General features: G+C 39.7%; 1 protein-coding gene across 1 annotated transcript in view; it reads right to left on the bottom strand.

Moving 5' to 3' along the window:
- The window catches only part of LOC111874454 (protein ECT2), a 31,364-nt gene extending 19,350 nt beyond the window's left edge, over positions 1–12,014 (bottom strand). The window contains exons 1-8 of the mRNA XM_023869972.2: positions 11,500–12,014; positions 11,276–11,361; positions 9,879–10,009; positions 8,142–8,277; positions 4,813–5,022; positions 2,468–2,611; positions 1,973–2,107; positions 426–657 (exon numbers count right to left, since the gene is read on the bottom strand). Coding sequence (XP_023725740.1) covers positions 426–657; positions 1,973–2,107; positions 2,468–2,611; positions 4,813–5,022; positions 8,142–8,277; positions 9,879–10,009; positions 11,276–11,361; positions 11,500–11,581 — 1,156 coding nt within the window. The 5' untranslated portion in view covers positions 11,582–12,014. The remainder of the gene's footprint in view (positions 1–425; positions 658–1,972; positions 2,108–2,467; positions 2,612–4,812; positions 5,023–8,141; positions 8,278–9,878; positions 10,010–11,275; positions 11,362–11,499) is intronic.
- Between the last annotated feature and the right edge of the window lie 3,477 nt (positions 12,015–15,491).

Raw genomic sequence — 15,491 nt, 5'->3', positions numbered from 1 at the left:
TACTGAGACAGTCAGCGAGTCCTGGAGCTACCGCCGAGTTAGCCAGCAACTAGTCAGTTGTATTGTGGCATTTTTCAGTGTACTAATTGTGATACTGCAGATAGCAGTAATCGTCAGATTGTAATTTGGGTGACTGTGAGAGCGGATGTGAAATAAAATTCGCTACATCAAATACGTCCAGAATTTATTTGTCGCGTTATACGCCCGATACGCGACAATATCAACACTGAAACAAAATACTTTTTTTTATAGATATTAATTGTGACTTCCCAATTCCTACACTTCTGTTTAAGGCTCTTGCAAAGCTCAGGGCCTTCTCCTGAGCCTACTGAATAATATGTAACACATTTATACTGCTCCCTAAACACGAACATTGAGAAACTGAAGCAGTATCATCCACATGCAAAATGGTGAAGGAAACATACCATCAGGTTGCTTTTCTGGACTAACAGTACAGTCCAGGAAGGAACCACTGATGCTCAGCAGGCCTGCGTCACTGACAGATGACCGCCTCTTGTGCAGTGCTGGTGATTCGTTTTGTATTAGTCTACACATTGCTTCACGTAACCGCTTCCTCTTCCGAGCTCGTGTTGAGGAAGAGGCATTAGGAGTCTGAGAACCGCAACGTCCATTTGGACTAAGCATTGTCTCAAGGTACTGTGGACAGAAAACACAAAAAGCTGAAGATGACTTTACCTTACTTACTTACTTATGGAGCTGAGCCCTTCTTGAGGAGCGGCCATTTCTGCAGCTACTCAAGAATTTCACAGCATTTTATGGAACCTGAAGGTTCATTACCATGTTCACAAGAGCCCCCCACTGGGCCCTATCCTGAGCCAGATCAATCCAATCCATCCCATTCTATCTCTCTAAGATCAATTTTAATATTGTCCATCCACCTACGCCTTTGTCTTCCCAGTGGTCTCCTTCCTTCTGGCTTTCCCACCAATATCCTACATGCATTCCCTTTCTCCCCCATTCATGCTACATGCCCTGCCCACCTCATCCTCCTTGACTTGAACATTCTAATTATACACCGTCAGTCTATGTTCCTCCCTAAAAGTCAGAGACCAAGTTTCACACCCATACAGAACCACCAGCAAAATTATAGTTTTGTATATTCTAATTTTTATGTTTTTGGACAGCAGACGAGAAGACAAAAGGTTCTTGACTGAATGTTAGCAAGCATTACATGAGTCCAATCTCCTCTTAATTTTCTCCTCAATCAGGTTTTGATTTGTTATCATCGTTCCCAAATATCTGAACTGTGCCACGCTTTTAAAACATCTGTTTCCTATTGTTATGTCATTATTTTGCCCTGCATTTTGGTGACAAGACAGCAACATATACTTAGTTTTCTGTGTTTACTTTCGCAACTTATCATTTGTCTCAGTTTTCTATCACTACATGTTTTGGCCATACATGGCCATCATCAGCTGCTGCCTTTATCTTGTCAGCAGACAATGAAACGATTCTGGCAAGAAGGCACCTAACACAGCCTTAAGTCTGACAGATCTGGGACGTAACGAGAGAGAGGGGGGAAGTCCTGATAAGATGCTAAAAACTATAAGAATACTGAAGGTAGGTACAGAATTGGCTGCCAACATTTGAACAAATCATCATTTTCATACAGACATATTTAATTAGTGTGCACTGTGCATGCAGCCAATGACAGGTAACCATAATTTTCCTATGCTTCCAGATTTCATGTACACTCTACACTAGTTTCATGATATCTAAAGTGTTTCCACAACATTCTTTGTCTAAAACANAAAAAACCTTAAAAAAAAAAAAAAGTCTTGCATGTTCAATGAGACTTCTGGTTTGGCTATTTCAGTTCCTGCCATATGTGAATAACAGAATTAGTAACTTTCCAAGAATGATGTAATGATTTACTTCACTATGGGATGATGAAGTACTCTCAAAGATGTTTCAACATTTCAGGCGCACAATAATGAACAAAGTGGCTTACATCTTCAAAGAGATATTCCTTCTCATCTGCACAACCTTCATTTTGAACTGATACCCAAAACCACTCGGCTTTTACGATAGGAGCCCGGAGAGGAGCCTTCTCGGGAATATTCTGCACAGCTGACTCATCTACCACCTGAAATCATCAAAATGTTACTACCATAATTATGAAAATCATAACATGATATTACAATTCTGTAACCAAACAGATTCACAAAATGTGAATTCAATTATGCAAGTTACTTATTTCTCATATCTTCCCTTCCCCAAATGTCACAAAAAAATACACACGTACACTGAATCGTGAACGTGTACAAAAATTTAAACCCATAAAGCAGCAATCTGAAACAAGTATATTAACTTATCCACATGCTACATCTCAGTACCGAAGTGAAAGCACTGGTTCTACTTCCACTCCTCCAGCAGGATAATATACATCATGCAAATTAAAAGACAGGGCAACAGAGCTCTGAACACCTTAACCTCCTCATCTTACCACATGTGTGCAGGTGGGGTCTTCCAGTTCTGTAGCTGTTCCTCCATTCTCCTGCAACACCTCCGTCATGTGCTGCCTTTCGTCATCTGGGAAACCACAGAAACACACACGTGCACCATGGAACGGCTTCAGCTTGTAACACATCTGCATAACAGAAATAAACTTATTACACTTCAAGAAAGCATCGATTATTCAATGTATGTAACTCAGCAACTACCGTACTCACGCATATACCGTGCACTTTGTTCTCCAGGTTAGCATTAACACACAGGGTGTGCATCTTACAACAGGTTTCTCATTTTTTAACACACAGCTTGATATTAAAGTATGGATAATGGATTTAACGATATAATTTAATGTATGTAGTAATGCACATCCTAACCCTGTTTTGGTTGCATACCACTTCTGGTAGTAGAGAGGAATCTGACTTGTGCAATCAGCTGAGAAAGCTTGTCTGTAATATACTTGTTACTGTACATGCACAGTGACGGGCAAGAGGTTCAGACTGCTTACTGCAGATGAGGCACTACTGGGTCCCTATTTTGCATATCATTTAAATCCCACCCGTCCCACCCTTCTGTAGTTACTTTCTCACGACTATTATCACATGATGCCACCTTTTACCTACTGAAGCTAACATTTTGCAGCCTTTTCCAACACTATGACAGATAATAATACTTCTATAGTATGTATGATCATAGACAGAGGAGCATCATAATGCTCAATGTCACCAATGTACACAAACCTGTGATTCCCACTCATAGTTCCAGATAGAGTATGAGGTAGTTCAGATAACTCAAAATTAAAGCCAATGTGAAAGCGAAAAGGTAAAGTTGCCCCTGTGCATAATTAATTAAGCACCACACTGTGAAGAGGTGTAGGGGAGTGGAGGTATAGATCCACCATTCCTGACCTCAGCACTGAATGGAGGTGAGTGGCTAGCTTCACGCCCGATTGCTTTAACCCTGGGGAAAGAGCCCCCAGCACTCAATGGATAGGGGACTGGGTAGGCCCCAGAGCCAGTCTGAATGCTGTGAAGAAGAGAAAAATCTCACATCCCCTTCAAGGAATCAAACACCACCCATCCAGCCCATAGTCTGTCACTATATCAACTGAGATATCCCACGTCACAAATACTTGCTGGCTCCCTAGAGCCACCATACACTTCATCTGTATGTAAACTTTCATGTATGTCCTCTCAAAGCTGACAGATTGCACATAGTCCACAATGATGGTGTGGTCCATTGCTTCTATCAGAAGCTGCAACAATGAATCATATTTACTGTACAGTTTTCCCTGTTTCCCTCTTCCCTGAAGAGATTGTTGTTAAACAATGGCACAGCTGGCAGAGAAGGCTTACAGCATACTGCTGGATCTGTATCAACAAGAAACCACCAAGCTGGATGGCATAGCAATAACAATCTAGACTTCTATTCTGGAGATTTTCAGTTCAAATGTCAATCAGGACTCCAGTTATACTGAGGACAACTACAGTTTTCCTTAGTTTCAGGTCCGTACACACTTTATCACAATTTTTACTGCATATTCTTCTATTACCTCCCTTAGACAAAGCCTGGTCTTAGGTATTTACATAGCTGCAGTTATAATGACAATGCCAGCCACAATGGCCGCATAGTCTAAGGCATGAACCATCTTTGCCCACTCAAACAGTGGGGTCATGGGTTTGTATCTCACTCAAGGCATGGATATCTGTGTGCATTTATTCTGTGTTTGTGTTGTTCTGTGTGTAGGCAAGAGCCTTGTGTTTGGCTGATCCCCTGTCCAAGAGTTCTGCCAACTGTGTATAGGATTAAGAAACCGAAAAAGTGGCCAAAGTCCAAAATGCTGTACAGTCACAGAGAGAGAGAGAGTTATTCTAGCATTGGTTATCCAGTGATTGAGGTCAGCTCCTTCGAAGGGACCCAACACAGTATGTCTCCTACCTCACCTGAGCAGAGAAAGATATCCAGTTTCCAAAATGTCATGTTCTCTAGCTTTTTAGAATATCTGACGATGGACAAAGACCAAAAACCCAGCAATTCTGAATGTTATACACCACTGTCAGAACCCTTCAGAATCTACTTGTTTGTGGAAGGTCTCCAGACTTCTTAATGGGCTCTAAGAATCAAAACAGAGCCATCTAGTTTTGCTTTAATACTGTGTATATGCAGGCACAAGCTATCATCCACCATAACCACCCCTCAGTTCCATAAATAATTACTTCAGCATTAGCAAGGAATAAAGAAGTATTCCTTGAGGAGTTCTGGACTGTGAAACTAAAGAGCTTTTCAACTATTTATACAGAGCAATGTCAAGACAATAAGGGATATTGCTGTGATACAAACCATCTCTTCACTTGCAGCTGAAATAGTTATTTCGTTTCGTTTCTCCCACATGGCATGCACCCATTTTTCGCCCATCACAGGCACACGGAATGTCACAGCATATTGGTACTTGTCCCCTCCACAGGCATTGGCTATAAGATGGGTAACTTTTGACACCATATCACGCCGTATGCTGCCACCCATGTTATGGATCAATGTGATCATCTGGTTCTGAAACAGTTTATGTGCTGCGTCAACAATAGCAACATTTGCTACACATAACAATTTCTACTGGAGAAAACTACAGATATTCAATGGGGACTCATTTCTTTTGTATCTTCATACTTTACCCCTTTTCTTCCTCTCCCTGATCCCCTTTATACTTTTATCTCATTCCACCCTTTCTTTGTTAAAACTGAGCCGTGCTAAGCCTTAGCCCGCTCACGATGAGGTCATCATCCTTCCTGTGACGGATTCCATCCCCACCATGCGGTACCCTGACGTCAGTCACGTGGTCCCATGTACCCTCTTGTGAAGGGGAGACTTGTACAGTGCAGTCTCTTAGACCAAGTCGACTTGGAAGGTTGTTTACTAGCCAGCAGGTTTGTGGTGGAAAATATTGGTTTCGGCTGGGGCTGCTCTAAATTCCCTTTGGTGTTATCTGCTGGCCGGTAAGGACTGCCGGCGGTCGCAAGTCGTTGCATGAACGCTTGCGACGCGCGTATTAAATTTTGGTTTGGGGTTTTATTTTGTCTCAGAATTTAGACTTGCATCTGTATGGCCTGATATTTCTAGCATCGANTAATACAAATAATAGTAGAAAAGCAGAGAGGAAGACGAAGGGCGCGGTGCAAAAAAGTGACTTACAGCAAAATTATGAATCTGTGAAACTACACTTCCATAGGAGCAGCATGAAAATAACATAATACACATTATATTCTAACTACTTATCCATAAATTACATTTATTATGTACACTAATGAACAAACCTCTGCTGCTGTAAAAACCTCAAATTGTATATAAATTAGCTAACTTGTAAACTGACACAAAATTAATTTAACTTTTCATCCATATAACATCTACCACATAATTTGTAACAAATGTAATTTACATGCATGTATTATGCCCAATAAAAAACCAACATGATATAGCTAAGCTGACCTAATTTATCATAAAATTTGTATGTGCTGGAAGAATATGAAAGTAAATGTAAATATGAGCAAAAGTATTTACTATAACTTGAAGACATATGTTGATAAATAGTGTACGTGCAACAAAATTTTTTGTCAGCAAATAAGACATACATACATAACACTGTAATAAATAAGAACATATTGTAATGGATGGGATGGAATGAAGCCAAAATTACTAACAAATGGGAATCTTACAAGGTGAGTACAGGTACCAACCTGCTCATGTTCTTTCAAACAGAAATACTATCTTACCTCACACAATTCTGCACAATGTTGTCCCACCTTAAATAAAAGAGCTTTTGAGACTGAGAGTTAGGGTCAAGATTTTTCATTCTGTTTCTCTGGCTACTATATAAATCATAAGTTAGCAATAGCCACTCATTAGACCAACAAAAAACACTCTTCATAACTTTGTAATGATAACTGCAGCAAGTATGAACACATATATCTCAGTTGATCTGATGGATGTTGACGTTCCTGTTAAAAAATCATCAAGTCTTCATATTTTCTGAAAATTTAAACCACTAAAATATTCAGCACGTAAAACGTACATATGAACTCAATATCTTCAACAACAGATGTGGGAAAACATTTTCATTCAAGGGCCTAATAAAAAGTTACACTGCATTTCTGGGCCAGAAATAGGTGATATTATGGCACTGTGGAAATTATCATTACCATCATCATCACTACTACCACTACCACAACCACTGCCACTACTAGCATCACCTAGCCATCACACCACTTCCTCACCCCTTGCAGCCTCAATTTACAATGCAGAAATAAATATTTTAAGTACCTTCAAAATCACCAAAAATGGAAAACTGTGCACAGTATGATTCATTATACATACTACATATATACATACAGACACACACACAACCAAATAAAAAAAAATTGGAGTCAAAGAAATATTAAGTACATAGGCTCTTATATAAAATTCCCAAAATATAATTGCAGACTCTTAAATAACTATATAAAGAATGAAAGAACACTACCCGGACCTCCAAGGAAGGCAATTTATCCCAATCTCCCGTTGATAGAAAAGGCACGAAGACATGAACCTTAGTGGTTTAAGATTTTAAATATTTCACCTCACCATATTTTACCATAATTAAAATATCTATATAAAACTTTGAACAACTTTGAACTTGATGTGCTATGATTTATGTAACAGTAGTTTCCTCAACATGTTATTTGTCTTCTAAAGATGGTCATTAATTTCTGAAACATGTCAAGGCACCATATATACAAGGTGGTTCAAATATGACCGGGACTGATTTGTGTGTAAACAAGCCGCACGGTGCAACCTTGAGAGAGTGAAGCCACAACCTCCACCCTCCCTCCTGTTCAGGTTAGAACATGTTCAGTCCTGTCTGGGAGTTGCTAGAGTGATGAGCGAACAGAAGGTACCGCGGAGCATGGAACAACGCATTGTGATCAAATTCCTCGTTGGAAAAAACGTCCAGTCCGCTGAAATTCACCACAGACTCCAAAAGCAGTATGGGGAAAAGTGTCTCTCATGGACCCGTGTGTTTGAGTGGTGTAAGTGCTTCAGAGAGGGCAGAGAGCGCATGGATAATGAACCGCATGATTGTCAGCCGCAAACACCCGTCACCGAGCCAAACACTGATTGTGCAGATGCGCTTATTCGTGAGAATAGGCGCATCACTATCAAGGAACTTGGAGCAATGCTGTCCATCAGTGTTGGTAGTGTAGAATACATCGTGAAATACCACCTGCACTATCGCAAGGTGAATGCACAGTGGATACCATGCACTTTGACAGACGCTGTCATCCAGACTGTTCAGGAGTGGATACGCCGCCAACCACAAGCCTTTTTTGAAAAGGGCATCAGGATGCTTGCAGAACGTTGGAAAAAATGTGTTGACTCCAGAGGGGAGTATGTTGAAGACTGACATGTGCAAGTAAGTGTTTGGCAATTATGGTTTAAAAAAAAATTAGTCCCAGTCATATTTGAACCACCTTGTGTGGATATATATATATACACACACACATTTAAGTCACATTGGACAGTGTGGTCAAATCATTCTATAGTACTGACTAGCGTGACAGACCAGGATGAATAAAGTTAAGCTATATGCATCAGTTCAATCTCATGCACAACTGAGGTCATGTTCAAACAACAGAACTTACCAGTTCATCTTTCTTCCTAAAGCCCGTGAAGCAGATTACCAGACCAGACATGGCTAGACTGTACAATGGCCGACTGTTGCTTGGCAGTCCCTCCCCCTTATCTGCATACTGCTGAAGGGCTGTAGGACCCAGGATTCTGGCAATATAAACAAAGAAAAATTTAGTATCCAATAAAATATGTCCATGCTGCACACTTCACTGAAAATTAAACAGTTGAACAAATCTTTATTGTTTGCATCCTGTTGCATATTAACTTTACAGACTGCATCCTGTCGTGTATATAATACTTATCTTATGTTACATCTGTCAACACAACAAATAGAACAGGAATACCTTCAATGAAGACAACAGATGTTGGTATATATCTTACTTATTTAATGTAAGCATAAATTGCACTGAACCTTCTTAAGACAATTCAAAGGGTTCGCCCCGTGGAGGACGTCGTAGGCCCGCTGTCCAGCAGAGGCAATGTTCCTATTTTTCCGGTTAAGGTCTCTGCATGACGTTTAGTCATGTGAGGTCCCCCCCTCTTCCCCTTTCCTTTTTTTCAGTCTTCTGTAAACTAGACGAGCAATTGTCCTCTTTCCCTGGGTGGCTGTTGGGCAGGGCGGTTGTCTCTGCTCTTAGAAATTCATGTTTGAATTTTCTGTGTGTGTCTAAATTTTCTGTTTCGATAGTCAGCACTATTTGTCGCGGAAAAGGGCCCCTTTGCCGAGCCATGGAGAAATGGCGAAGCAAAGTAGTTTAAATATATATATCTAGATATATATTCGAAATCTGTGAGTATTGTTATGATTATTATTATTTTTTTCTTTCTAGTGAGCAAAATGGGCGGTGGCCCTGATAATGGCATTGACCTGGATGGCCAGAGTAGGTCATGGTCTGTTTGTTACGTATTTCTTAATATTCCCACTTGATATTTCTTTGTTCAGTTACCCATTTTTATATATATTTTTGTCATTGTTGAATGTATAAGTTTTACGTTGTTACATTACAGTCATTGTAAAACCCAGTACGCCGTGTGGCTGTTTATTTGACTGTGTACTCACAACCTGCCTCAAGCAGTTAATGAGTGTGTATCCCCCGAACAACAGGTAAATGAACTTCCCCCTCCCCTCTCCTGAAATCCGGGCTGGTTACAGTCCGGGTATGAAACGGTTCAGCACTACATGTTTTGACCTATTCTTCAGGTCATCATCAGGCATGTCTTTTATGATCTATATCTCAAGTGATTAAAATTAATAATAATGATATGAGTCCACACTTATGCAACAGATGTTTGCTGTTGCAAGTTATGCAAACCATTCTGACTACTGAATTCACAACCTACTTATCATTACAAGCCCTAACCACAAGCATTATCATGTAATCACAGTCTGGTCAGCCAGTTCTAATAACAAGACAATCAATGTGACACAGTCCATCCATTAACAACAAGGAGGAACATCTTCTATGTTAAACCACAGGAATTTTCAACTGATGAACTCTAAGCAGCTGCAAACACACAGCAGTCCCTCACCTAAAGATCAGCCAAGCCACACTTTCTAAACTCTACTGAATGATTTGTTCTTTCAAGAATAATGAAACAAGGATTAATAACTGATAAGTAGTAATAAATTCATCCTTTCTATCCTTTTCAGCCACAGTTACTATCTTCTATGTTTGCTTAAGTAACATGAACTTATTAAAAAATAACTACATATTACAACCTATCAACAAAGTATATAATATACAAACCTTTGTTCTGAACGATGGATGGCATCATACACAGGGCCACTGAATTCTTCCAAAACAAAAACAGTATCCCATGAGCCATCATTTAGAAATTCTGCTCCTGTTTCTGATGATACGACAGGCACACCGAAAGCCTTAAAGGAAATTGAGAAAAAAAAATTAAATTAATAATTTTACAAGTATATTAGCAGAGATAGAGCAGTTGGTATAGCAACTGGCTACAGGCTGGACAGCCAAGAGGGCAGAATTTGAGTCAATTTGGGTCCTGGTAGGACCATGATTTTTCTCCTCTTCATGTCATTCAGACTGGCTCTGGGGCCCAACCAGTCTCCCATCCAGTGGGTACTGTGGGGCTCTTTCCCCAGGGGTTAAGCAGCTGGGACATGATGTCAAGCACTCACTTTCAGCTACTGTCAAGGTCTAGAATACATTCCCACTCCCCCATACACCTTCATGATATAGTGCTTAATTAGTTAAGCACAGGGACAGCTTTGCCTTACTAATGGGATACAGGGCATTCAGTGCAGGATGCTGGTTTTGGTGCAGAACTGAGCAGCAAATTCAGCATTCTGGCTTCACATGAACCTTCATAAGTTGGTGAGTTGAAAGTAGGGGTGGAGTGAAATTCGAGAGAGGAGTACCAGTAACACAAGTATGAGGAGTAGGAAGACTGTTCTTGTGGGTGGCAGCAGTGATAGAGGGCTGGGTCAATGGTTCCTGTCAACCCCACGGAATGTCTACTCCGTTGACTGTGGATGTTTGAGAACAGGGAGTTGTTAATCTTTGGACTGAAGAGGGGTGAAGTGACAGGAGGATGGAGAAAACTGCATAACGAGGAACTTCATAACTCCCACTATTAACCAAGTATTACTAGAATGATCAGATCAAGGAGGATGAGATGGGCAGGGCACACAGCATGAACTGGGGAGAAGTGGAATGCATATAGGATATTGGTGGGAAATCCAGAAGGAAAGAGACCACTGGAAAGACCAAGACATAGGTAGGTGGACAAGATTAAAATGGATCTTAGAGAGATAGGATGGGATGGTATGATTGGATTGATCTGGCTCAGGATATGGACCAGTGGATGGCTCTTGTGAACGCAGTAATGAACCTTCGGGCTCCATAAAATGATGGGAAATTCTTGGGTACCTGCACAATTGGCAGCTTCTCAAGAAGGGCTCAGCTCCATGAGTATTTTATATGCAGGTAATACAGTCAACACTGTTCTAATCCACTGTGACAGGTTCTACAGCCTTGACTTTGTACTATGATGGGCCTACGGAAAGTTAAATAAATTCCATTTTATTCCCACAAAGATACTGAGAAGTAATGTTGAGTTGAACATTGATTAACAATCTCATACACATACTTTACTTGTATGGAAGTAAACCATTTACCTGTGCTGCTTCGGAAATTCTTGAATCACTAGCAGGCACTCCAACAAGACAAATTCGAGACCGAACTGCTTCCAAATGTGGTGAACCTGAAAGAATTTAGCGTCTGTTGACAAACCCCCAACACTAACCTAACCTTAATTACACACTTCGTATAATTTGAAATAGGTAGTTCCTGAAATGAATAACATTATAATAAACACGAATAAAGCAAACACAACACTTACACACACTATCATCAGGTCCTGTATTAATGTTGCCAATACTTGTCATTTGCGACTCGGCGAGACAAACGTTCGTCTCGTCCATCTTGATTGGTTACAACATTGAATTCTTTACGATACTCTTAAAACAATTTCGTGTAACTCACTTCAAATCATTTTAAATGTCTAAAAAATTGTTCGCACGATATTTTTATCATTAACTTTAGTCATTTTTCGCCATGACGTAATTCATTTGCTATTTTTTCTTAAAAGCATTGCCGTTCGAACTTCACTAGCACTCAATTCAAACATTTTAGCGTCGTTGATTGGTTGAACAGCTGCACGTGACAATGACATCACCACATTACAAATGGACACACACCCCCGCAAGTCAGTCATAACCTTGATAAAATACAAACTTTTAGATACAATGCCACAACATATTGTGTGGTACTAGGGCCGCTGAATATGTGGTGGCCCCAAAATATATGACACTGCCACACTAACGCGGGCGAAAGCCCAACTTTATAGAGAAAAATGTGTCCTGAAAGGTGCCCCATAACCAAAGGAGTATACTGATAATTCCGTCCTCAACGATTCCCAAATAGAGAGTGTATTGAATTCGCATGAGTATACGTAATTTGGTGGAAAAGGATAATACAGTTCCTGTGCCACCTAAATATCTGCATAGTGTCCTAAAAGATTCTAATTGTCTAACAAACGTTCCTTGATCTAACTCTGGAGAAAAGTGCAACAGTGGATGCTAAAAACATTTCCCATTATTAACCTGTTTTCTGCTGTCGTTGTTTTCTTCATTCAGTTCAGAAATAAAGCCCATGGCATTGTCATTTCCACTAACAATTCTGATCTGATGGATTTTCATTAAACACAGCATGAAAGCCATGGTAATCAAGGCCACCACAGTTCTGAACCTATAATTCTAATCACCATTCAGTGAGTACACACCCAGCTGAAGTACAGAGTGGGATGTGATGATGGTGAGAACCATCTACCAAATATTTTACTTATATGGTTTGGAACTCTATACAGCATAGTCCTTATTGAGAAGCTGATAGTCACTCAGCAAGTGAATAAATTCCTTCTGACTTATATGGAACCCAAATGCTTCTTACTCTGTCACAAGAGATCATCACTGAACCCGGTCCTAAGCCAGATGAATCCAGTACACATCCCTAGACTCTGACCCCAGGTGGTCTCTTTTATGCAGGTTTTCCAGCTACAGTTGTGAACGAATCTCTCTGCTCTCATGTGTGCTATATGTCCTGCCAATCTCATGAGCCTGATTTCTTGACCATAATAATATTTGGTAAGTAAAGCTATCCCTGTAACAGGCCATGAAGGCCCATAGGGTTGTGAGACGTTGAGGGTCCCACATTATCTAGACAATCAGCTCAAAGATGGCGGTAAGGTTGTCAGCCTAGTACAAATTATGAGCATCTTCATGCCATTTTCTGCAGCTTCCTGTTCTTTCCAAAAAAAAAGCAAATATTTCTCTCAACACACTGCTGTCACTCTCAGCATTATGCTCTTCCTTCAGGATGAGACAGCAGGTGTCACATTTACCTACAACAGGTAAAATCTCATCTCAAGGGAATAATTAGAATTGAGAAAGTTGCCTATCTCCAAACAATATGGGAAGGAAAATAAAAATATAGTGCCAATATAAGTGCATTTCATATCTAATTCTTCAAAATTTGATGTGATTTGGGAAATGTATTAGCTCTTTGAAGTGCCACCTAAAATACATAATCAGCAATTCTGCACTTATATTTCAGGAATTCAGTACTGTCCTACCTCAGATAGCAGCTTCTTACTCAAGACCACATTGTCTTATACAATAATTCTCCCAAAACTAGCTACCCAGGTCCAGGACATTTCTTTATACGCAAGCCCATAATGAACATTCCAGAACCTGATCTGTCAGTAAGCAATGTTTTCAGCTGTGTTGTATCTCAGGCAGCTACTTGACAGCATCCAACAGCCCATGTTAATTCAAGGTCAGTCATGATCTTTGGTCGAAAAAGTGGAAATGGAGCAGGTTTTCTTCAAGTACTTCGGCTTCCCTTGCTGATTCTCAATTCCACCAAATGCTCCATACTCATCTGTCATCTGGGGCTGGTACAATAGGCCCATTAATGGCTGAGGCACCAAGAGCACTGTCTCATCCCACCTCACAAAATAAAACAGAAAAAAGTAATCTTTCCAGATGGTAACAGATATAACATCTATATCAGCAGCTGAGTGTTAATGCTTCAGCATTTGAACACTAATATACACAAAAAGAATATTAAAATTAAATCCACAAAAGTGCTCCTGTTCAAAAATTGCTTAGTGAATTTTCTAATAATAGTTTTTCAGTTTTCTTTTGATTTATGAGAAGCCTTTTCAGTGGCAGATATTCCGCTGTGGAAACTAACCAATCCTAGTCTGAGAAACTTCATAGAGAAGTATACACAGTGCAAAGTGCCAGATGAATCTACTGTGCACAAAAATTACATGAAACAGTGTTATGATCTTACAATTGAAAGCATTAGAGATAAGATTCAAGATAATTTTGTGTTGGTATCAATCGAAGAAACACAAGAATTTGAGGGACAGTTTATTGCAAATTGTATTGATGGATCCCTCAATAAGAATGAACAATATACCCCATATCTTCTTGTGGTAGAGCAGTTTGAAACCACAAATAGCTCCGCAGTTTCCGAATTTTTTATCAGTTCCATGAATTTACTATGGCCGAATGGCATTCAGTATGAGCGTGTATTGCTCTTTGTGGCTGATGCCACAAGTTATATGATGAAAGCTGGTACTGCTCTTAAAGTTATAGTTCCAAATATGACACATTTGACTTGCCTTGCCCATGATGTTGCAGAAACAATTCACGCAAATTTTCCGCTTGTCGACAAGTTGGTGTCTTCTGTGAAGAAGGTATTTGTTAAAGCGCCATACAGAAAAGAAGCCTTTAAAGCAGTAGCACCGAGCGTTCCACTTCTGCCAGAACCAATTTTAATGCACTGGGGCAAGTGGCTGTGTGCAGCGAGTTATTATACCGAACATTTAGAAACAGTTAGGAATGTCATGAATACATTTGATCCCAAAAGTGCAGCATCAATTCAAATTGCCCAAGATGTACTAAAAAATGCAGAACTAGAAACTAATCTTTCCTATATATCTGCTCACTTCTCTCATCTTCCATCCACCATTTCCTCACTGGAGGCAAGCAACAGCAATACTACTTTGTATCAGTCGTTAAGTGTGTTCAAAACCACTGTTTCCAAATTCGGTTCCTGGAAGAGTTGAAGTAGTAAAGGAAAAAGTACACAGCATTCTTTCAAAGAATCCAGGATATTAACAAATTTGTGAAATTGAAGAAATTTTAGCCGGCAAACGTACTGAACTGCCAAGTAAAAAATCACTAACAGTGAAGCAAATATCTACTTTTGTACACGCGCCCCTAAGTTCCTGTGAGGTGGAAAGAAGTTTTTCCCGCTATAAGGACATCTTACGAGACAACAGAAGGCGAATAATTGTGGAAAACCTAAAACATTTAGTAATTGTGAACTGCAACAGAAGAGAAGTTGAAAGTTCGGAGAGCTAAATGTCAGTACCATTGGTTTTTTAAATTTGTAATGAAATATGTTGGCTTTGTTGCATGATTTGTATTTAAGTATAGCTTTTTATTGCAAGTGAATCACTCAGTGATTACAAAAAATAAACTTAAATATTGATTTGTTGGTCTCAAAATAATGTAAAATCAATTTTAATATTTGGTATAAATTTTTATGTGCATACTTAGTGCATATTTCAGAAGTTTTTCATGCATAAATGCATTATTAGGGCATGAAAATCCAGTCCCTAGTTATCACACAAGCTCTATGGTGACAGGTATGTTTCACATTTAAAAATCTGACCTGATCACCCTTATCAGAAAATTTGGAAATACAAGCTCCAGGCCTCCAATAAGCTTCGTAATTTGTGAGAAAATCCAATTAACA

The sequence above is a fragment of the Cryptotermes secundus genome, unplaced genomic scaffold (assembly GCF_002891405.2).
Source record: "Cryptotermes secundus unplaced genomic scaffold, Csec_1.0 scaffold382, whole genome shotgun sequence".
Lineage (NCBI taxonomy): Eukaryota > Metazoa > Arthropoda > Insecta > Blattodea > Kalotermitidae > Cryptotermes > Cryptotermes secundus.
The sequence above is the reverse complement of the archived record's forward strand: the minus strand, read 5'-3'. Positions and strand labels throughout refer to the sequence as shown.